The 24,832-nt window shown below is 47.7% G+C and overlaps 1 protein-coding gene across 6 annotated transcripts in view; it reads right to left on the bottom strand.

The window, feature by feature from the left end:
* Positions 1 to 24,832, bottom strand: part of LOC143997680 (microtubule-actin cross-linking factor 1, isoforms 6/7-like) — a 214,700-nt gene that overhangs the window by 111,783 nt on the left and 78,085 nt on the right. For all 6 annotated transcript variants that reach the window (XM_077493431.1, XM_077493430.1, XM_077493427.1 and 3 more), the window contains exons 5-13: positions 23,148 to 23,320; positions 12,876 to 13,035; positions 11,791 to 11,875; positions 4,322 to 4,563; positions 4,126 to 4,245; positions 3,900 to 4,007; positions 2,849 to 3,067; positions 682 to 885; positions 280 to 505 (exon numbers count right to left, since the gene is read on the bottom strand). In XM_077493431.1, the coding sequence (XP_077349557.1) occupies positions 280 to 505; positions 682 to 885; positions 2,849 to 3,067; positions 3,900 to 4,007; positions 4,126 to 4,245; positions 4,322 to 4,563; positions 11,791 to 11,875; positions 12,876 to 13,035; positions 23,148 to 23,320 (1,537 nt within the window). The remainder of the gene's footprint in view (positions 1 to 279; positions 506 to 681; positions 886 to 2,848; positions 3,068 to 3,899; positions 4,008 to 4,125; positions 4,246 to 4,321; positions 4,564 to 11,790; positions 11,876 to 12,875; positions 13,036 to 23,147; positions 23,321 to 24,832) is intronic.

Consider the following 24,832-nt stretch of genomic DNA (forward strand, 5'->3'; position numbering starts at 1 on the left):
TATGGCCCTGTTGGAGCTGAAGTTTGGGCACTCTATGGGGGCTCTGCAAAAAGCCAGTGGGCAATGCAAGGTGCTGGGTGGCAATGTGGGGTGTTGGGGGGCACTTTGGGGGCTCTCAGGGGGTCTGGGGGTATTGTGGGCCAATATGGTAGATTGAAAAGCAATATGGGAAATGGAAGGCTCTGTGGGGCATTAGGGGATCTGCGGCTGGCTGGAGGCCCCAGTAGAGGGGTGGCCAAGGACTGGTGGTTGAGAACCACATATCTAGAAGACAAATACCTTGTGACTCTTTAGCATCATCTGGAAGGCTGGAAGCTAGCTCACTGCCCTGTTTGGTGATGTTCTCCAGAGCGACTCCCAGTTTTTCCAGCTCAGCTTGAACATGAGAGTTTTCTTGAAGCTGTTCTCGAATCCGAGAGGGTTCCCCGCGTACAGACGTAGTGATCTGCATCCGGTCCCTGAGCCGCTCTAAGCTCTCAGACATCATATCTATCCTTTCGCTGATCTGTAGGAAAGGGTACAAAGCTTAGATGGTTACTCTATGGATATAGGAACATACATGAACCACACATGAGATAGATAAGACCCAAATTAGACAGACCAGACTAGAAAGAATTTAGATTTTTTGTTGGTGTTGGGAGATTACTGCAGAAAATGAAGAAAACTGCACAGACAACTAACCTGGCTGTATCGGGGAACGGTATCTTCAAGGATGGCAGCTGCTTGGCGGACGGCCTCCCGAATGGCACAATAACGCTTCTCTGCACTCTCAAATCTCTGCTGGAATACAGAACTCTCCTCCGGACACAACTCAGACAGCTTACAGGCGACTCGGTGTAGTTTGGTGACAAGTGGCTTATGTTCAGCAACCACCTCCCGCAGAGCCTGGAACAATGGCCAACAAACAGAAGTAAATGGCTCCATATAGGAAGTATCTGGTCTATAAACCACAGGCTGTGGATGGACAGTCGGATAAATGGTTCTATATTTAGGATGTATCAGGTCTATAAACCAGAAGCTTTGGATGGACAGTTGGATAAATGGTTCCATATTTAGGATGTATCCGGTTTATACACCAGAGGCTCTGGGTGGACAGTCGAATAAATGGCTCTATATTTGGGATTGTATCTGGTCTATAAACCAGAGGCTCTGGATGGACAGTCAGATAAATGGCTCTATATTTAGGATGTATCAGGTCTATAAACCAGAGGCTCTGCATGGACAGTTGGATAAATGTCTCTATATTTAGGATGTATCTGGTCTATAAACCAGAGGCTCTGGATGGACAGTCAGATAAATGGCTCTATATTTAGGATGTATCAGGTCTATAAACCAGAGGCTCTGCATGGACAGTTGGATAAATGTCTCTATATTTAGGATGTATCTGGTCTATAAACCAGAGGCTCTGGATGGACAGTCGGATAAATGGTTCTATATTTAGGATGTATCAGGTCTATAAACCAGAGTATCTGCATGGACAGTTGGATAAATGGCTCTATATTTAGGATGTATCTGGTCTATAAACCAGAGGCTAAGCTTGGACAGTCGGATAAATGTCTCTATATTTAGTATGTATCTGGTCAATAAACCAGAGGCTTTGGATGGACAGTTGGAGAAATGGCTCCATATTTAGGATGTATTCGGTCTATACACCAGAGGCTCTGGGTGGACAGTTGAATAAATGGCTCTATATTTAGGATGTATCTGGTCTATAAACCAGAGGCTCTGGATGGACAGTCAGATAAATGGCTCTATATTTAGGATGTATCAGGTCTATAAAGCAGAGTATCTGCATGGACAGTTGGATAAATGGCTCTATATTTAGGACGTATCTGGTCTATAAACCAGAGGCTCTGCTTGGACAGTCGGATAAATGTCTCTATATTTAGGATGTATCCGGTCTATACACCAGAGGCTCTGGGATTGTATCTGGTCTATAAACCAGAGGCTCTGGATGGACAGTCAGATAAATGGCTCTATATTTAGGATGTATCTGGTCAATAAACCAGAGGCTTTGGATGGACAGTTGGATAAATGGCTCCATATTTAGGATGTATCAGGTCTATACACCAGAGGCTCTGGATGGACAGTCGGATAAATGGCTCTATATTTAGGATGTATCTGGTCTATAAACCAGAGGCTCTGCATGGACAGTTGGATAAATGGCTCTATATTTAGGATGTATCTGGTCTATAAACCAGAGGCTCTGGATGGACAGTTAGATAAATGGCTCTATATTTAGGATGTATCTGGTCTATACACCAGAGGCTCTGGATGGACAGTCGGATAAATGGCTCTATATTTAGGATGTATCAGGTCTATAAACCAGAGGCTCTGGGTGGACAGTCGGATAAATGGTTCTATATTTAGGATGTATCTGGTCTATAAACCAGAGGCTCTGCATGGACAGTCGGATAAATGGCTCTATATTTAGGATGTATCTGGTCTATAAACCAACATCTCTAGTTGGCAGTGGTTACTAGAACACATACATAGAGGGCAGAGACACAGACAGCAAACACCTTAAAAAAAAAAAAGCTGTGGCATTAAAAGGCCTTTAGGGGCAGATTCTTGTACATGCCATCTTTCCAGGAAGTGACAGATTGTGTATTATATGGGTTTTCCTTCCAGGAAAGGGGAAGATTGTATATTGTATGGGTTCTCCATTAAGGGGGAAGTTTGCATATCGTACAGCTTATCCTCTGAGAATGGGGCAGATTTGTATATTTATGGGTTATCCTCTCAGAAAGGGGAAGATTTACGCTGAACAGGTTATCCTCTGAGGAAGGGGCAGGTTGTATATTGCACCCATGTACACCATCCTATACATCAGGGGTCTCGCACTCACCTGCAGTCTCTCTTGCTGCTCCCTGAAATCTCCAGAAAGGCCGCAGTTTGAAGACCTATGCGGAAGATCAGACTCTGTCTCTTCTATCCATGGCAGCAGTTCCTCCTCGGCTTCAGAAAACTGGGCGAGCATGGCGAGGGTGTGCTCCAGGACAGCGGGCGAGGAGGTCACCTGGGCCGCTATACGGGGGCACTTCTCCTTCAGGGACTCCAGAGATGCCTGCAGAGTGGGGACACAAACAAGACAAGGTTCATTAAGTGTTATTCTCATCCAAACAAATCACACAATGTCATTTCAGAAAATGTCTTCTTGTGAACAACACATTGATTGGCTGAGGTGGAGACGGCAGGCGGATGATGTCATGATTTGTTCCTCAAACCAATCAGAGGAAGTCTTGTATTCAATCATAAAAATACAACGTTTCTGTTTGAAAGCAAAGCAGCTTGAAATTCTATTAATCTATACTGACAGACCCTTATCCTAGACCACCTCCTGAGCAGTAACTGGCCACTTGCCCTCAAGGCCACATACCCAAAGCACTCTGTCCCCATGTTGATGAGAACAAATGCCCCTTCCCCATAACCCAAGCCTGGTGCTTGAGGTGGCCTGCTAATGACACCAACAATGAAGCACAGATCTTCCTAATGACATCAACAACGGGGCCCAATGACACCAACCATGGCGTACAGATCCTCCTAATGCCACCAAAAATGGGGCCCAATGACACCAATGATGGGACATAATTCCTTCCACTGACACCAATGATGGAGAATTGTTTATTCCCATTGAATCCTGATGGCCACAGTCTTGTCCTCCAAAAGTCTGAAGGACAATAAACTGGCCCTTTGTTTAGAAAGTTTGGAGGCCCCTGCTTTAGATAATTGCTGATGGCTGTGCCAGCCTATGCCACAATGTAGAGATAAGATGAGGATAGGCATTGGCCTTAGATATGGTCCTTCCAATTACACCATCATTTTCATCTTAGTGGAGAAGAACAAATGGAATGAAGGTGCGAAGAATGCAGGATTCTGGGTATTTACGCCCTCCTCACCTGCAGCCGCTCCTGGATGGCCTTTGGGCACAGGGTCAAAAGAATGTCAGAGATACCCAGCAGCCTTTCAGTGATGCCACAGTGTTGTAGAACGTCCACCGCCAGCAGCTGTCAGAGGAAGAGGAAAAGCCACACATTTAGACCTAGTGTGTACATAGAAGATGATGGCCCCCCCCCCCCCCCATAACCTGTAACAACTCATCCCAGGCATGCCCATCCTCCTCACCTTATGATCCCTCATCTGCGTCTGCAGGGTCTCCACATCCAGCGTGACTCGGCTCAGCTCCTCCAGACGTCGCTCAGCATCTCGAAGATGAGACAACTGGGTCAGAACAACCTGATCCAGCTAAAAACCAAGATGGAGAAAGTCAGGACAGTCATAACGGGAAGGTGATTCCCTTTACTGGTTAATGGTCACCCACCTTTTCCCTGTCGCTGGCACTCAGCATGCTGCCCTCCCCATCACCTTCCCCAGTCACAGAAGATGCCACCTTCTCCATACGGCCAAGCCACAGGGAAATATCCTCCTGGGAGGGGTCCAGGCGTTCCGTGGCTTGCAGTGTTTGTTCTGTTCTCTGGAGCATATCACCGGCGCTCTGAGCTACGATGATATACCGGACCCGCAGAGCATCCATCTTTTCTTGGCAAAGCTGAGATTCTTCTCCTAAAAGATGGTACATGGAAGATATGAGATACCACCGCTCAATGATATCACACACTGTGCAACCAAGAGCAACCTGAACACTCCTCTAACACAGATCACCCCACAAACACAGAGCACCCCCAACACAGAGCACCCCCAACACAGAGCATCCCCCAATACACATCATCCCACTAACACAGAACACCCCCCAACATAAAGCACCCCACTAACACAGAGAACCCCCCTCAACAAAAACCACCCCACTAACACAGAACACCCCCAACACAAGGCACCCCTCTAACACAGAGCACCCCCCAACACAAGGCACCCCTCTAACACAGAACGCCCCCAACACAAAGAACCCCTCTAACACAGAACACCCCCCAACACAAAGCACCCCACTAACACAGAATACCCCCCAACACAAGGCACCCCTCTAACACAGAACACCCCCAACACAAAGAACCCCTCTAACACAGAACACCCCCCAACACAAGGCACCGCTCTAACACAGAACGCCCCCAACACAAAGAACCCCTCTAACACAGAACACCCCCAACACAAAGCACCCCACTAACACAGAATACCCCACAACACAAGGCACCCCTCTAACACAGAACACCCCCCAACACAAAGAACCCCTCTAACACAGAACACCCCCCAACACAAAGCATCCCACTAACACAGAATACCCCCCAACACAAAGCATCCCACTAACACAGAACACCCCCCAACAAAAAGCACCCCACTAACACAGAACACCCCCCCAACACAAGGCACCCCTCTAACACAGAGCACCCCCCCCCCAACACAAAGCACCCCACTAACACAGAGCACCCCCAACACAAAGCACCCCACTAGCACAGAACACTGCCCTAACACAGAGCACCCCATTAACACAGAGCACCCCTTTATTACAGGGCACCCCCAAAACAGAGTACCCCAACATGGGTGGTTATGACTAAGGCCTTATAGGCTGAAACACGTCAACTGATTTAATCAGCGTTTGTAAACTGTGGTTATTCAATAAAATTAAGAAATTTTAAAAGCAACAATCGGATCATTTTTTCTACATTCCTCTATAATACCCAGCCAATACCCACATTTCTGTATATGCTGGAAACACGTATGGTTCTCCCATATGCCACAATAAAGCACCTGGGGCCTGAAGCCGCGTACACACGGGCGGACTGTCTGGCCAACTAAGTCCGTCAGACAATCCGACGGACAGTCCGTCCTACTTTTGAATGAACGGACTTGACCACACACGATGAACAGACAGTCCGCTGAAAGCGTGCGCGATGACGTGTACAGCACGTACGACGGGACTAGAAATACGACGTCCAATACACTGCAATGCAACCTTCGGCCGTGTAAATCCTTTCTGAGCATGCGCCATACTTAGTCCGTCCAACTTGCCTACACACGAGCGGACTGTCCGCTGAAACCAAAGTTGGACGGACAATATTACGGAAATTCCGAAAGACTAAGAACGCGTACACACGGGCGGATTGTCTGTCCAACTTAGTCCGCTGAACCGTGTTTCAGCGGACAATCCGCTCGTGTGTGGGCTTCAGCGGACTTTTTCAGCGGACTGTCTGACGAACAAAGTCTTACGGAATTTCCGTAATTTTGTCCGTTCAAACTTGGTTTTGTCCGTCCAAACTTGGTTTCAGTGGACAGTCCGCTCGTGAGTAGGCAAGTTGGACGGACTAAGTATGGCGCATGCTCAGAAAGGATTTACACGGCCGAAGGTTGCATTGCAGTGTATAGGACGTCGTTTTTCTAGTCCCGTCGTACGTGCTGTACACGTCATCGCGCACGCTTTCAGTGGACTGTCTGCTCATCGTGTGTGGGCAAGTCCGTTCATTCAAAATTTGGACGGACTGTCTGTCGGATTGTCTGACGAACTTAGTTGGGCAGACAATCCGCCCGTGTGTACGCGGCCTTAGTCCGCCAGACTGTCCGCTGAAAAAGTCCGCTGAAGCCCACACGCGAGCGGACTGTCCGCTGAAACACGTTTCAGCGGACTAAGTTGGACAGACAGTCCGCCCGTGTGTACGCGGCCTAAGGGACTTGCATGAGCATGGCCACATGGTTTTATTTAACCCCTTGTGACATTGGAGTGAAATAATGCAGCCTATTTTATATATGTATATGTATGTCTAATATGTTTTTTGCCTTTGCGCCATCTAGTGGCCATAATGTGATATTTTCTTGAAATACTTCAAATCAGGTAAATACCACATTATGGCCACTAGATGAAGCTGACGGCTATGGGAAAAAAACATATTGGACACATTACTGGGATTATTCGTGATTTCTGTATTTTTTTTTTTTTTACTGCTTGCTGTCCGCACACAGTAGGTTTACCGTGGGTGAGTGGAACAGAGGACGGGACAATTCCTATATTGATATTGTGGAGAAACAATAAATTTGATGATTTTTTTAAAGAGCATGCAAAGAGTAGTGGATTGTCTTCTTTCGTGATTGTGCCTGCAGCTGTGCGACTGCCCTTCACATTGAGTTGTAGCACCTTATCTTCTAATTTACAGGCCGGGCAATGCACCTGTACGTCACCAGGCTTGCTTCCCGGTTTGGGGTGGGAATGCATGCACACCCCCCCCCCCCCCCCCGTGCACGGCATCCCACCCTGTGATTGGACACAACATAAGTTTAGCAGCTGATTTAAGCCAATGATTTTGGCTGAAGTCAGCTGTTCGGCTGTGGCCAATCACACACAGAGTTCTGTGTTTTCACAGAAAACAGGGAAGAGTGATCTGGCTGTTTCTTTCTCATCACAAAGCAGGGAGAAAAAAATCAGCCAGAAAATAAAGTAAAATCAGCACACAGGGCACACTTGTTAGGCACACAGTTAACCCCTTGATTGCCCCTAGACGTTAACCCCTTCCCAGCCAATGTCATTAGTACAGTGACAGTGTATAGTATTATCACTGTATTAGTGTCACTAGTGATGTCAGTTAGTGACCCTCCCAGATAGTGTCTGTTAGCACCAGATTGCCCACCACCCTCACAGTCCCACTGTAAGTCACTCATCACCGCCATTACAGTATAGCGTCATAGCTGCGTAAACTCCAGTATAAATACCATAGGTTTTAGACACTTGCACAGACTGCTTAATATAAACTTATTGGGATTTCTTTTTTACCAAAGAAATGTAGCAGAATGCGTTTTGGCCTAAATTTACAAAGAAATAAATTTTTTTTGGGATATGTTTTATAACGGAAAGTATAAAATATTGTTTTGTTTTTACAAATTTTAAGTAATATTTTCATTTATATTGTAAAAAAACAACAACAGCAACAAAAAAAAACAGTGGTGATCAAATACCACCAAAAGAAAGCTCTATTTGTGTGAAAAAAAGGTGATATAAATGTCATTTGGGTAGAGCGTTGAATGCCAGTGAAAGTAGCTGAATAGCAAAAAATGACCCTGGTCATGAAGGGGGTAAAACCTTCAGAAGGTCAAGGTGTTAATTATTATTATTTCATTAGAATTACCAAAACCTGAAGAAAGAATCTTCCACAAAGTAGTCATTTTTCGCAAAATTTTGCTACTTGTTTTTTTGCCATTTTGTTTACCTTTTAGTAACCTTTTATTCCTCTTCATTGGGACACCACCGCTTTCCATGTACAAACCGAAACGGTTTCTTTACAGTTCTGTCCTTCACCACACAGAGATTGTTAGCTCTTCTGCCCAGCCCTATTCCCTTGAACATCATCTGCTCCAATTAGTGTCCCTCTATTTATAACACTGTATGCATGCTGTCACTTCTATCATGGCAAAACTCTGCTGAACATAGGTGTGCGCGCAGGGTGTGCCGGGTGTGCCTGGGCGCAACCTACTCACCCCGCATGGTGCAGATTCCCCCTCTTTGAACCCCTGATATTTCACCAAAGCCCCCTAATAGGGATGAGCTTCGTGTTCGAGTCGAACGCACGTTCGACTCGAACATTGGCCGTTCGGCCGTTCGGCGAATTCCGAACGTTTTGGCCGTTCGCGTCAAAATTCGAGTGACGCGCGCGCGGACCACAATGCACTGCGTTGGCGCAGTGCATTGCTGCCCGATGATTGGCCAAGCATGCACTGTGACCCCGCATGCTTGGCCAATCGCAGCGCCGGCAGCGAGGAGAGCCATGATTGGCCACAGGCATCCTGCCTGTGGCCAATCATAGCTCAGGCTGTGTAGTGCACGCCCCACACTATATAAGGCCGCCTTTAAGGCGGCCTCCTGTAGTGTGTTACTTTGCATCTGAAGCAGTGGGTGTTCTGTGTACCTTCAACACAGTACACACCAATCGTTTTTGGCTGATTTCCTATCTTGCTGCTGTGTAGTGGTTGTTGTCTGTGCCCTGACTGCAGTATACACCACTATATTCACCTCACCTATATAGCTAGTGATCTAGCTTTAACCACTTAACAACTGCCCATTGCCGATTAACGGCTTCAGGGCGGTTGTTTAACTCAGAGAGGCCGTTAATTAACGGCCTCCCAGAATTCTGCTCTCGCATGCCCCGAGGTGTGCGCACTCGAGAGCATCCGTGACCGCCGGGTCCATAGGACCCGGCGCATCACGGTAAACGGCCGCTCATAGCGGCCGTTTACCACGTGATTGCTCCGTCAAATGACGGAGTGATCACTTGGAAACAAACCGGCGTCATGTTATGACGCCTGTTCCTACCTCCCCTTTCTGTACCGATCGGTACAGCGGAGGGGAAAGAGATTGGTGTCAGCAGCGATGTGGGCTGCATCTGCAGTGCCCACATCGCTGCTCACCGAATTTAACCCCTCAATTCCCTGCCAATACTCTGCAATACCAGTGCATACTCTGCAGTACCCTGCCATTACTCTGCAGTACCCCGCCATTACTCTGCAGTACCCCGCCATTACTCTGCAGTGCAGTACCCCGCCATTACTCTGCAGTGCAGTACCCTGCCATTACTCTGCAGTGCAGTACCCTGCCATTACTCTGTAGTACCCCGCCATTACTCTGCAGTGCAGTACCCTGCCATTACTCTGTAGTACCCCGCCATTACTCTGCAGTGCAGTACCCCGCCATTACTCTGCAGTGCAGTACCCCGCCATTACTCTGCAGTGCAGTACCCTGCCATTACTCTGCAGTGCAGTACCCCGCCATTACTCTGCAGTGCAGTACCCCGCCATTACTCTGCAGTGCAGTACCCCGCCATTACTCTGCAGTGCAGTACCCCGCCATTACTCTGCAGTACCCCGCCATTACTCTGCAGTGCAGTACCCCGCCATTACTCTGCAGTGCAGTACCCTGCCATTACTCTGCAGTGCAGTACCCTGCTATTACTCTGTAGTACCCCGCCAATACCCCGCCAATACTCTGTAATACCCTGCCATAAATTGCCATACCCAGCCATACTCAGAGATACCCAGCCATACTCGGTGATACCCTGAAATACCCAGCCATAGACGCCCCCCACCCCTCACCGCCCTCCGGTGCTTCTACCAACTCGCCAGTACGATCAAAGCCAGAATCTTTTTTTTATTTTTTATTTCAGGCTTCCCAGCCTAGAGGTGAGATGTGGGGTCATATTGACCCCCCAGATTTCACTGTAAAGAGGACCTGTCACCCCATATTCCTATTACAAGGGATGTTTACATTTCTTGTAATAGGAATAAAAGTGATCAAAAATATATTTTTGGGAAAAAAAATGTCAAACTAAAATAAATAAAGTAAAATGAACAATAAAAAAATAAAATAAAAATTAAAGCGCCCATGTCCCCATGTGCTCGCATGTGCCACACATGTGAGGTATCGCCGAGAATGTTAGAGTGAGAGCAATAATTCTAGTCCTAGACCTCCTCTGCAACTCAAAACATGTAACCAGTAAAAAAATATTTAAAGCGTCGCCTATGGGGATTTTTTAAGTAGCGACGTTTGGCGCCATTCCACGGGCATGTGCAATTTTGAAGAGTGACATGTTTGATATCTATTTACTCAGCATAACTTCATCTTTCACTTTATGCAAACATTGGGCTAACAAGTGGTTAATAATAGAGCTTGCAGTCAGTAGTGTTAGGAGATAGTGCGTGCGTGCTGTCTGCGTGCTCTGTACCCAGTACATACCGCTATAATATAGGGCAGGCCCCTACTTTCAAACATCCAACTTACAAACATCTCCTACTTGCAAACGGAAGGAGACAGCAGCAAGTGAGATGAAAAAAGATGGACGACAAAACAAATTATACAGGGGTGATAACCCTTCACTATGTTTTCCAAAAAGCTTAAAGATAGTTTTTTTGACTGGAGCTACACTTTAAAAATGTACCGGTTGAAAATGACAAACAGATTCAACTTAACACAACAAACCTACACAGTCCCTGTCTTGTTTGCACCGCCTGTATACTGCTGTTCTGAGTATATAGGGCCTGGGGGCCACACGCATTTCCTTTTTTTAATATGGGTACGGGGTTCCCCTTAATATGCGTACAAGACCCAAATAGGCTGGTAATGGGCAGGGGGGGCTACCCATGCCATTTTTCTCAATGATTTTCAACCATATTGCAGGAACCAGATATAACATTAAAACCGCAAGCAGTTTTAAATGGTGTTATTTCCGTTTAATGTCATTTTGTGCAGGGACTGTTCTAAACACGGGAAACACGTGGCACTTCACAGGCATACTACAGACACCCCGCAGGCACCATATTTAAAGGAATATTTCACTTTTTTCACTTTAATCGTCATTAAAATCAGTGCTCCCGCCAAAACGGTAGTTTTTAAAACTTTTTTTTGCAGTGACCCATGTCCCCTGAGGCAGGAGGCAGGTCGCCAAACCCTTTTTAGGACACTATCTTGCATATTAGCCGTTAAAATGAGCACTTTCCAATTCGAACGTTCGAGTCCCATAGACTTCAATGGGGTTCTAACGTTCGTACCGAACGCGGGGGTCGTTCGCAAGTTCTGGTGCGAACCGAACCGGGGGGTGTTCGGCTCATCCCTACCCCCTAACAAGGCTTCTATAATAATTGTAAAAAATTAAAATAAAAAATAAATAAAATATTGTAAAAAATAAAATAATAAAAATAAAAACAACTGACACCGTCCACTGCTCTACTGACACCGTCCACTGCCCTAATGAGACTGTCCACTGCTCTACTGACAGCATCCTCTGCCCTAATGAGACCATCATTATATATACACATGCACACATATGTGTTTGAGCTTTGGGGCGCACACCCAGTAGGTCCATTTACCTGAAACCAGTTCCAGGATCACCTGACCCTTCTCTAGAACCTTCTCCAGATCCCCTGGCTTGCTCTGGATTTCCCTGCACAGATCCTGGAAGAAGGAAAAGATTAGTAAATATGGCATGACAGTTATCAGTGGGGGGGGGGGATTTAATGGCAGAAATGTCAGTATATATATATATATATATATATATATATATATATATATATACACACATTACAGTATACAGTGGAACCTTGGTTTTACGAGTAACGTGGTTAACGAGCGATTTGAAAGACAAGCAACTTTTCTTTGTAATTCTGACTCGGTTTGCGAGTGTTGTCTCGCAAAAAGCGCAGGCAGAATTCAAGCAAATGGGGTGTACAGTACTGCATTTGGCCAGAGGTGCAGGGGTGCCGGTGACACTCGGAACGGTTCGGCGCCATTCGGAAGTACACGGAAACACTCGGAAATACTCCGTTCCCGAGTGTTTCCGAGCCTTTCCGAGTTCAGCCGAGCTGTCCCCAAGTATTTCCGAGGCTCTCCGGTGCCCCCCCCCCACCTCTTACCACATGCGGTATTGCATGCAATAGAAGTCAATGCGGAACGAATTATCTTTGTTTCCATTGAATTCTATGGGGAAACTCGCTTTGATAAGCGAGTGCTTTGGATTACAAGCATTCTCCTGGAACGGATTATGCTTGTAATCCAATCCATTGTATATAGTAGGCCTTTCCTTCAGTTTTGCACAGTTGTACCGGCTCCTCTTCTGGACTGAAAGGGTTTCCTCTGATTTCACCGCACACTGTGAGAATTACTGAGGGTGCTCTGAATGCAAATGAAGACTGGAAACAAGACATTTTGATATTTGCATAACTCCTCCCACTGCCTGCATCAGGAATGAGTGCTCTGGAGATGAGTAATGAGGCCGGTGCTGTGCTGTTATCAGGAAATTATGTACAGCCCCCTGCTGGCCCCTCCCACCAGCCATGATCTGACTGCATTGCATAGAGAAGCATATTGTCACCACTGGGTCTACAATAAGGTAGGTAGTGGTATATGATATGTAATGTTGAGTTGTGGATTTTGTCTTTGGAGGAGCAGGAAGTACCTGGACTTCTATGTGGGCGTCTTTTATTTGGTTCATGGACCTGTTGGTTCGCCAGAGCTCTGCCAGTCGCCTCTCGGTGGCGCTTAACCAATCATAGAAGGCGTCCAGAGATTCCTGGAAGTTCTGGGCAGCAGGGGTGATCCTCTCTAGCTGGCGGTGCCTGCGAAGACAGAGGACAACCATAACCACTACAGGTACCGAGAATTACACCCAACATACATGATAAGAGAAGTGGTACTGTGTAGAGTCCATACATACAGAATAAGAACAGATACTGAGTTGGCTTCAGTATAAATCACACAAATAGGAAACATAAGGGGAATAAAAGACACTGAATTTCAAAAGAGCCAACTTCCCTAAACTACAACCCTTGCTAGAAGGCATAAATTGGGATAAAATCTTAGGAACAAAGAACACGAAGGAGAGATGGGTTTGTCTTAAGAGCATTAAATAAGGGCATTAGCCAATGCATCCCATTGGGTAATAAATTTAAAAGAGCGAACAAAAGTCCCGGGTGGCTTAACTCCAATGTAAAAATGCATATAAAAGTAAAGGAGAAGGCCTTCAAAAAAAAAAATACAAGGTTGAGGGATCATCATCAGCATTCAGACTTTATAAAGAATGCAACAAAAAATGTAAGGGTGCAATAAGAACAGCTAAGATATAACATGAAAGACACATAGCGGAGGAGAGCAAAAAAAATCCCAAGAAATTATTTAAGTATGTAAACAGTAAAAAAGGGAGGACAGACCATATTGGCCCCATAAAGAATGAAGAGGGACATCTGGTTACAAAGGATGGGGAGATGGCGAAGGTATTGAATGTATTCTCCTCAGTAGTGATGGACGAACTTCCGACGGGACGTTTCGCGAACGCGAAATGCGAACGGACCCAAACGTTCGCGAAACCGACCGTTCGCCGCGGGCCCCATTGACTTCAATGGGAGGCGAACTTTGCAAACCTTCATGTCGAATTTGCGGCCACGTGGTAATTATTAGGGGGTAAAACGTAGTCCCACCATCTGGACAATGACATAATACATGTATGAGGTGAATTTGGGATCGATAACTACAAGCATTTTTATTTTATTTGGGAAATTGTTCTAACAATTCAGGACTATGGAGTTAATGAAGGCAATGGAGGAGAGGGAAGGTCAGGGACCAGGGTAGGCAAAGAAGAGGGTGCAGGAGATGATCACCAGCAGCGTGACATACCGGAATGACACATGCACCGTGATAGAGGCATCTGACAGCAGCACCGTAATACAGAGCACTGACAGCAGCACCGTGACATACAGCGCTGACAGCAGCACCGTGACATACAGCGCTGACAGCAGCACCGTGACATACAGCGCTGACAGCAGCACCGTGACATACAGCGCTGACAGCAGCACCGTGACATACAGCGCTGACAGCAGCACCGTGACATACAGCGCTGACAGCAGCACCGTGACATACAGCGCTGACAGCAGCACCGTGACATACAGCGCTGACAGCAGCACCGTGACATACAGCGCTGACAGCAGCACCGTGACATACAGCGCTGACAGCAGCACCGTGACATACAGCACTGACAGCAGCACCGTAAGCAGCCCCAGGAGGAAGTCAGCACAGCACAGGGATGGTGTGATCCCCTCATAATAAGAACCCCCAGGAGGAAGTCAGCACAGCACAGGGATAGTGTGATCCCTTCATAATAAGAACCCCCAGGAGGAAGTCAGCACAGCACAGGGATATCATAAGCAGCCCCAGTAGAAATATGACACCGCTCAACCTCTTCAAAGAGGAGGGTAGGGGCATATAGTACGGTGTGCTTTTTTGGGTCAAGGAAGTGAGCCAAATGAATTAAGAAGGTCTGTGTGCTTGATTAAAAAAATAGTTTATAGACATATACATGGTCTACTGGTCACATGTGTTGAATTCCTCCGAGATCCATGCCTCATTCATTTTTAGAAATGTGAGGTAGTTAACACTGTGGTGAGCTAGGCGAGTACGCTTATCGGTCACAATCCCCCCTGCTGCGCTGAACGTCCTTTCGGACAGGACACTGGATGAGGGGCAAGCCAACAGTTCGATTGCAAATTGGGCAAGCTCTGGCCAGAGGTCAAGCCTGCCCACCCAGTAGTCTAGGGGTTCATCACTCCTCAGAGCGTCCACATCGGCCGTTAACCCAATGTAGTCGGACACCTGACGGTCTAGGCGTTCCCTGATGCTGGATCCGGATGACACCTGTCGATGGGTCGGCTGAAAGAATGACCTCATATCCGAAGTCACCAACACATCTTCAAACCGGCCTCTTCTTGCAGGCGCTGTTGGATTGGTACCCGCAAATCCTTCTCTGGGAGTGGGAATTGCTCCTCTGCCAGCGCACGCAAAAGCAGAATGCAGCATTTCTCGAAGCAAGGCCTGGAAGTGCTGCATTCTGACAGCCCTCTGCGACGGCGGTAACATTTCCGCCATTTTGTGTTTGTACCGGGGGTCTAAGTACGTTGCCACCCAGTACTGGTCCTTGACCCTCATGCTTTTTATACGGGGGTCCCTATTAAAACACTGGAGCATGAAGGCCCCCATTTGCACTAAAGTGGAAGCGGTGTGGTGGCCTGGCTCCTGCTCATCATCCAGGATAATGTCGTCCTCTTCATTCTCCTCTCCCCATCCTCGCACAACAGGGATCCCAGAAAGGTTTAAAGCATGCTCTTCTTGCTCCTGCTCATCCGCCCCGGCACCATCCTCCTCTGACTCCTCATCAGACTCCTGTTGTTGACTTGTCTCAGATAGAGTAGCCCCCCCTGGGAATTCATCCAGCATTGCGACTTCCTCATCTTCCCGCTCCTGCTCCTCCACAGCCTGATCAATGACACGACGCAATGCACGCTCCAGAAAGAAGGCATAAGGTACCATGTCACTGATGGCGCCATGGCTGCGACTGACCAGTTTGGTGATCTCCTCAAATGGCCGCAGAAGTCTGCATGTGTCGCGCATGAGCAGCCACTGGCGCGGTGAAAAAAAACCCAGCTCCCCAGAACCGTTTCTTTCGCAGAGTTCATACAGGTAGACGTTAACTGCACGTTTCTGCTGGAGCAGCCTATCAAGCATATAGAAGGTTGAGTTCCATCGCGTCGGGCAATCGCAAATAAGACGTCTGACCGGCAGATGGTGTCGCCGCTGAATGTCAGCAAGGCGAGCCATGGCCGTGTAAGATCTTCTGAAATGGGCCGAGATTTTCCTTGCCTGCCGCAAGATGTCCTGGACCCCAGGGTATTTGACAAGGAATCGCTGCACGACCAAGTTTAAGACGTGTGCCATGCACGGCACGTGCGTGATTTTGCCCTGTTTCAATGCGCTAAGCAGATTGGCACCGTTGTCACACACCACTTTACCAACTGTCAAATTGAGCGGTGTTAGCCACTCATCTGCCTGTGAACGCAAAGCTGAAAGGAGTGCCGGGCCAGTGTGGCTCTTTGCTTCCAGGCACAACAGACGCAGCACGGCATGGCAACGTCTCACCTGGCATGTGGAATAGGTTCTGGGGAGCTTGGGCGGTGCAGTGGAAGAGACGCTAGCAGCGGAAAAGGAGGAGGCAGCTGAGGAGGAGAGGGAGGAGGATGGAGTAGGAGGAGGAGAAGAAGAGTCAGGCCTGCATGCAATCCGTGGCGGTAAAACCAAATCTACACGGGTGCCACGGGTTACATGCTTGACGGCCGTCAGAAGGTTCACCCAGTGGGCAGTAAAACTGATATACCTTCCCTGCCCGTGTTTGCTAGACCACGTGTCTGTGGTCAGATGTATCTTGGCACCGACACTGTGTGCCAGAGATACATTCACTTGCCGCTGAACATGGCCATATAGCTCTGGGATGCCCTTCTCTGAGAAATACTTCCTTCCTGGGACCTTCCATTGTGGTGTTCCAATGGCCACAAATTTGCGAAAGGCCTCCGAGTCCACCAGTTTATATGGCAGTAGTTGGCGGGCTATGAGTTCTGACAAGCCAGCCGCCAACCGTTGGGCAAGAGGGTTATCCGGCATCATCATTTTTTTACGCTCAAACATTAGGCCCACGGAAGCCTGCCTTTTTGCAGAAAAATGTGAGCTTGGCGTGATGGAAGGTGGAGTGGAGGACAATTGTGAGGAGAGAGGAGAAGGAGAAGTAGAAGACGAGGCTGGACGGTGAGAGCCTGCAGTGTGGCTTTGTGTGTTCCGTTGCTCCCACTGGGCTCGGTGATGGCTGCTCATGTGCCTTCTTAAGGCGGTCGTCCCTAGGTGAGTATTGGGCTTACCGCGACTAACGCGTTGACTGCAAAGATTGCAGATGGCAACGCTATTGTCAGCAGCGGACACGTTAAAAAAAGCCCACACTGCGGAGCCATGTGCCGGTGTCCTGGGAGCGCCAGATGTGACCGTACATGGTCGATGACTCGCTCCTGATACATTTGCAGTCTGCTTTGTCCCTGCTGTGCAATGTAAGTCATTGCTGCTTCTCCTCCCTATCTGCTGGTCCATATCTCCCTCTGAACTCCCCTCCTCTTCCTCTCTTGTGGGCACCCACGTGACATCACTAGACACGTCATCATCAACGTCACCTTCCCCACCGCTATAAGTAGAGATCTCGGAGTAGGCAGCAACACCGGGGACCAACCTCCTCCTTGGGCTGATCTGGGTACTGGCGTCAGACTGCTGAGTAGCGCTTGTTGCTACCTCCTCTTCCTGATCCAATACCAAGAGTGGCTGCGCATCAGAAATGTCCTCTTGATATGGATCGGAATATAATTCCAGTGACTCAAGCGGAAGGTATGTGGTGGTGGTGGTGGTGGTCGTGTTGTTGGTGGTAGTGTCTTTGGGGGTGCACATAGCAGAGAGTGAAGAAGAGGGTGCAGATCGAGAGGATGAGGAGGGTGCAGAAGAGTAAGGCTGAGCGAGCCACTCAACCAAGTCTGGTGCATCCTTTAAAGTAATTGAACGCACCTTCTGCAACTTCCCACTTTGGCTCAAGCCTGTTGCTCCTGCCCTACCCCTACCACCCCTGCGGAAGGGCCTGCCTCTTCCTCTGCATGTCATTTTTTAAATGACCCTGTGACAAAACTCTTAGTCCCTATACCGCTGAAGGACTGCTGCAGTATAGGTGAGCGGTCAGCAGTGGTGCACGTCAACCCTATCTATTGTGGACCTATAGCGGTCCTTACAGAACAGCAGACTGTACCGCACTCAAGCCTATGTACCGTAGCACCCTATACCAAGTTACCAGTCCTTATAAGAACTTTTGTGGACCAAGCAGGTTGTGTATTAGTGTTTAGCAGACTGTACGTCAGTCCCTATACCGCTGAAGGACTGCTGCAGTATAGGTGAGCGGTCAGCAGTGGTGCACGTCAACCCTATCTATTGTGGACCGATAGCGGTCCTTACAGAACAGCAGACTGTATCGCACTCAAGCCTATGTACCGTAGCACCCTATACCAAGTTACCAGTCCTTATAAGAACTTTTGTGGACCAAGCAGGTTGTGTATTAGTGTTTAGCAGACTGTACGTCAGTCCCTATACCGCTGAAGGACTGCTGCAGTATAGGGCAGCGGTCAGCAGTGGTGCACGTCAACCCTATCTATTGTGGACCGATAGCGGTCCTTACAGAACAGCAGACTGTACCGCACTCAAGCCTATGTACCGTAGCACCCTATACCAAGTTACCAGTCCTTATAAGAACTTTTGTGGACCAAGCAGGTTGTGTATTAGTGTTTAGCAGACTGTACGTCAGTCCCTATACCGCTGAAGGACTGCTGCAGTATAGGGCAGCGGTCAGCAGTGGTGCACGTCAACCCTATCTATTGTGGACCGATAGCGGTCCTTACAGAACAGCAGACTGTACCGCACTCAAGCCTATGTACCGTAGCACCCTATACCAAGTTACCAGTCCTTATAAGAACTTTTGTGGAACAAGCAGGTTGTGTGTTAGTGATTAGCAGACTGTACGTCAGTCCCTATACCGCTGAAGGACTGCTGCAGTATAGGTGAGCGGTCAGCAGTGGTGCACGTCAACCCTATCTATTGTGGACCGATAGCGGTCCTTACAGAACAGCAGACTGTACCGCACTCAAGCCTATGTACCGTAGCACCCTATACCAAGTTACTAGTCCTTATAAGAACTTTTGTGGACCAAGCAGGTTGTGTATTAGTGTTTAGCAGACTGTACGTCAGTCCCTATACCGCTGAAGGACTGCTGCAGTATAGGGCAGCGGTCAGCAGTGGTGCACGTCAACCCTATCTATTGTGGACCGATAGCGGTCCTTACAGAACAGCAGACTGTACCGCACTCAAGCCTATGTACCGTAGCACCCTATACCAAGTTACCAGTCCTTATAAGAACTTTTGTGGACCAAGCAGGTTGTGTATTAGTGTTTAGCAGACTGTACGTCAGTCCCTATACCGCTGAAGGACTGCTGCAGTATAGGGCAGCGGTCAGCAGTGGTGCACGTCAACCCTATCTATTGTGGACCGATAGCGGTCCTTACAGAACAGCAGACTGTACCGCACTCAAGCCTATGTACCGTAGCACCCTATACCAAGTTACCAGTCCTTATAAGAACTTTTGTGGAACAAGCAGGTTGTGTGTTAGTGATTAGCAGACTGTACGTCAGTCCCTATACCGCTGAAGGACTGCTGCAGTATAGGGCAGCGGTCAGCAGTGGTGCACGTCAACCCTATCTATTGTGGACCGATAGCGGTCCTTACAGAACAGCAGACTGTACCGCACTCAAGCCTATGTACCGTAGCACCCTATACCAAGTTACCAGTCCTTATAAGAACTTTTGTGGACCAAGCAGGTTGTGTGTTAGTGATTAGCAGACTGTACGTCAGTCCCTATACCGCTGAAGGACTGCTGCAGTATAGGTGAGCGGTCAGCAGTGGTGCACGTCAACCCTATCTATTGTGGACCGATAGCGGTCCTTACAGAACAGCAGACTGTACCGCACTCAAGCCTATGTACCGTAGCACCCTATACCAAGTTACTAGTCCTTATAAGAACTTTTGTGGACCAAGCAGGTTGTGTATTAGTGTTTAGCAGACTGTACGTCAGTCCCTATACCGCTGAAGGACTGCTGCAGTATAGGGCAGCGGTCAGCAGTGGTGCACGTCAACCCTATCTATTGTGGACCGATAGCGGTCCTTACAGAACAGCAGACTGTACCGCACTCAAGCCTATGTACCGTAGCACCCTATACCAAGTTACCAGTCCTTATAAGAACTTTTGTGGACCAAGCAGGTTGTGTATTAGTGTTTAGCAGACTGTACGTCAGTCCCTATACCGCTGAAGGACTGCTGCAGTATAGGGCAGCGGTCAGCAGTGGTGCACGTCAACCCTATCTATTGTGGACCGATAGCGGTCCTTACAGAACAGCAGACTGTACCGCACTCAAGCCTATGTACCGTAGCACCCTATACCAAGTTACCAGTCCTTATAAGAACTTTTGTGGAACAAGCAGGTTGTGTGTTAGTGATTAGCAGACTGTACGTCAGTCCCTATACCGCTGAAGGACTGCTGCAGTATAGGGCAGCGGTCAGCAGTGGTGCACGTCAACCCTATCTATTGTGGACCGATAGCGGTCCTTACAGAACAGCAGACTGTACCGCACTCAAGCCTATGTACCGTAGCACCCTATACCAAGTTACCAGTCCTTATAAGAACTTTTGTGGAACAAGTGAGTTGTGAATGTTTAGCAGACTGCAGCAGAAGGGCAGCAGTCAAGTATAATATCCTTTCTATATTTGGAAGAAAGAATATTATACATGTACAAGCCTATTACTGTACCACTGATACCAGTCCTGAAAAGAACCTTTGTGGAACTAATAATAACAGCAAGTCTTTAAAATTACCCTCACTGCCTGACAACACTGCTTCCTTCCTGTCCCTATACAAATTGGCAAAAAAAGAGAACGATTAGTGGTTACTGGAACAGCTCTTTTGTGGACCTTGATAGTAACAGCTAATGATGATGATGATGATGATGATGATGAAAGACTAATCTGGCTGTCCCTGTAGCATACACCGTCCTTTCCCTTTCTCTAAACTAACAAAAGACACTCAGGCTGCTGCAAGAATCAGCAGCACAGCAAACCTATCAACACCTAACACCTATACCAGTCCTGAAAAGAACTTTTGTGTACCAAATAGCTAGTGGTTTATCTCTCCCTACTCCACACAGGAACCTGTCCCTATCTTAACAGAAGAAAGAATGTAAAATGGCCACCGGATCGGGTGTATTTATAGGTTAGGGGGAATGTACAAGTGTCCATGTGCTGTCATGTCTCAATTGGCTGTCCTGTATCACATGATAAACGTGTCACCAAAGGTTAAAGCTCTTGTATACATTAAACACGTAAGTCCGCCGCGGCGAACGACGGAAAAAGGCGTTCGAACGTGCGGACCGCGAATGTCGGAAATTCGCCGCGAAACGACCGCCGGGCGAACCGTTCGGCCATCACTACTCCTCAGTCTTCACGAGGGAATCGGGGGGGCTTCAGTGACCAAAACTGCAGTGTTTATCCTCATGACACATCACAGGAAGCACCTCCATGGTTAACAGAGGAGAGAATTAAAATTAGACTTGGGAAACTTAACATTAATAAATCACCAGGACTGGATGGCTTCCACCCGAGGGTTCTTAGGGAACTCAGTCAAGTAATTGCCAGACCATTGTTCCCAATTTTTACTGACAGTCTACTGACTGGAATGGTTCCAGCTGATTGGAGAAAAGCCAATGTAGCACCAATATTTAAAAAGGGCCCAAAATACATCCCTGGGAATTACAGACCAGTTAGCCTAACATCAATAGTATGTAAACTCTTGGAAGGGATAATAAGGGACTATATACAAGATTTTAGTAATGAGAACGATATCATTAGCAGTAATCAGCATGGATTCCTGAAGAATCGTTCTTGCCAAACCAATCTATTAACCTTCTATGAGGAGGTGAGCTGCCATCTAGATAAAGGAAGGCCCATAGACGTGGTGTATCTGGATTTTGCAAATGTATTTGACACAGTTCCCCATAAACGTTTACTGTACAAAATAAGGTCCGTTGGCATAGACCATAGGGTGAGTACATGGATTGAAAACTGGCTACAAAGGTGAGTTCAGAGGGTGGTGATAAATGGGCAGTACTCGGAATGGTCAGGGGTGGGTAGTGTGCTTGGACCAATCCTATTTAATTTGTGAATAAATAACCTGGAGGATGGGGTAAACAGCTCAATCTCTGTATTTGCAGACAATACTAAGCAGGGCAATAACTTCTCTGCAGGATGTGGAAACCTTGCAAAAAGATCTGAACAAATGACTGAGGGGGGCAACTACATGGCAAATGAGGTTCATTGTAGAAAAATGTAAAATAATACATTTGGGTAGCAAAAATATGAATGCAATCTATACACTGGGGGGAGAACCTCTGGGGGAATCTAGGATGGAAAAGGACCTGGGGGTCCTAGATGATGATAGATGATAGGCTCAGCAATGGCATGCAATGCCAAGCTGCTGCTAACAAAGCAAACAGAATATTGACATTAAAAAAGGGGATCAACATCAGAGATAAAACGATAATTCTCCCGCTCTACAAGACTCTGGTCCGGCCGCACCTGGAGTATGCTGTCCAGTTCTGGGCACCAGTCCTCAGGAAGGATGTACTGGAAATGGAGCGAGTACAAAGAAGGGCAACAAAGCTAATAAAGGGTCTGGAGGATATTAGTTATGAGGAAAGGTTGTGAGCACTGAACTTATTCTCTCTGGAGAAGAGACGCTTGAGAGGGGAATATGATTACAATTTACAAATACCGTACTGGTGACCCCACAACAGGGAGAAAACTTTTTGCAGAAGGGAGTTTAACAAGACACATGGCCACTCATTAAAATTAGAGGAAAAGAGGTTTAACCTTAAACTACATAGAGGGTTCTTTACTGTAAGAGCAGCAAGTATGTGGAATTCCCTTCCACAGGCGGTGGTCTCAGCGGGGAACATCAATAGTTTCAAAAAACTATTAGATAAGCACCTGAATGACCACAAAATACAGGGATATACAATGTAATACTGACATATAATCAGACACACTTGATGGACTTGTGTCTTTTTTCAACCTCACCTACTATGTAACTATGTAGCTATGTATATGTAACTGAGAATTACACCCGGCATACAGGGCAAGAGAAGTGGTACTGTGCAGGGTCTGTACAGATACTGACAATTGTGTAGGGGAGGTCTGGGCTCTGATGTATAACTATGAGCCCCTCACCCACCTCTCCTCAGCCTTATGGATCAGGTTGTCCCACCGATGCTGCAGATCCAGGAGGGGCGTTCTCTGCACGGCCGGCTCGGCGCCCTCTATGGGAAGAGGCTGAGCCGGCGATCTCCTGCCCTGCAGTACTCGCTCTATCCGGGGCCTCCTCTCCTGTAAGAGTCGCTGCAGAAGCTGCAAAGAAAGAAAAGAAGAAGAAGAAGAAGACAGGGTCACCAGGACAGCAAGAGAAAAACAAGGGCAATACCAATTCCTGATCAGGGTCACAAAAAGAGGAATTTACTAAAACTGGAGAGTGTAAAATCTGGAGCAACTCTGCATTGAAAACAATCAGCTTCCAGGTTTTATTATCAAAGCTTAATTAAACAACCTGAGGTTGGAAGCTGATTGGTTACTATAAAGAGCTGCACTGGATTCTGAGTGCTCCAGTTTAGTAAATCAACCCCAAAGTATCATTATACCATCTACCTACCTTACCCAATGCATACCATCTTGCCTGGGTGTGAAGTGGCAGATGGAAGCTGCACTCCTAGGCTCCAGGGTTCAACTGGAATCTGGGGCAGTGATGTCGGTAACAGAAAAGCTTTGCATGGTAACATCACAATCTTAGATTGTCAGTTTCTATATGAGTTTTATCACATGTGAGCATCATATCTTCTACATCAGTGGTGGTCAATAGGGATGAGCTTCGTGTTCGAGTCGAACGCACGTTCGACTCGAACATTGGCCGTTCGGCCGTTCGGCGAATTCCGAACGTTTTGGCCGTTCGCGTCAAAATTCGAGTGACGCGCGCGCGGACCACAATGCACTGCGTTGGCGCAGTGCATTGCTGCCCGATGATTGGCCAAGCATGCACTGTGACCCCGCATGCTTGGCCAATCGCAGCGCCGGCAGCGAGGAGAGCCATGATTGGCCACAGGCATCCTGCCTGTGGCCAATCATAGCTCAGGCTGTGTAGTGCACGCCCCACACTATATAAGGCCGCCTTTAAGGCGGCCTCCTGTAGTGTGTTACTTTGCATCTGAAGCAGTGGGTGTTCTGTGTACCTTCAACACAGTACACACCAATCGTTTTTGGCTGATTTCCTATCTTGCTGCTGTGTAGTGGTTGTTGTCTGTGCCCTGACTGCAGTATACACCACTATATTCACCTCACCTATATAGCTAGTGATCTAGCTTTAACCACTTAACAACTGCCCATTGCCGATTAACGGCTTCAGGGCGGTTGTTTAACTCTGAGAGGCCGTTAATTAACGGCCTCCCAGAATTCTGCTCTCGCGTGCCCCGAGGTGTGCGCACTCGGGAGCATCCGTGACCGCCGGGTCCATAGGACCCGGCGCATCACGGTAAACGGCCGCTCATAGCGGCCGTTTACCACGTGATTGCTCCGTCAAATGACGGAGTGATCACTTGGAAACAAACCGGCGTCATGTTATGACGCCTGTTCCTACCTCCCCTTTCTGTACCGATCGGTACAGCGGAGGGGAAAGAGATCGGTGTCAGCAGCGATGTGGGCTGCATCTGCAGTGCCCACATCGCTGCTCACCGAATTTAACCCCTCAATTCCCTGCCAATACTCTGCAATACCAGTGCATACTCTGCAGTACCCTGCCATTACTCTGCAGTACCCCGCCATTACTCTGCAGTACCCCGCCATTACTCTGCAGTGCAGTACCCCGCCATTACT

Source organism: Lithobates pipiens, unplaced genomic scaffold, assembly GCF_037356315.1.
Source record: "Lithobates pipiens isolate NorthernLeopardFrog02 unplaced genomic scaffold, aLitPip1_a1.2 Scaffold_19, whole genome shotgun sequence".
Lineage (NCBI taxonomy): Eukaryota > Metazoa > Chordata > Amphibia > Anura > Ranidae > Lithobates > Lithobates pipiens.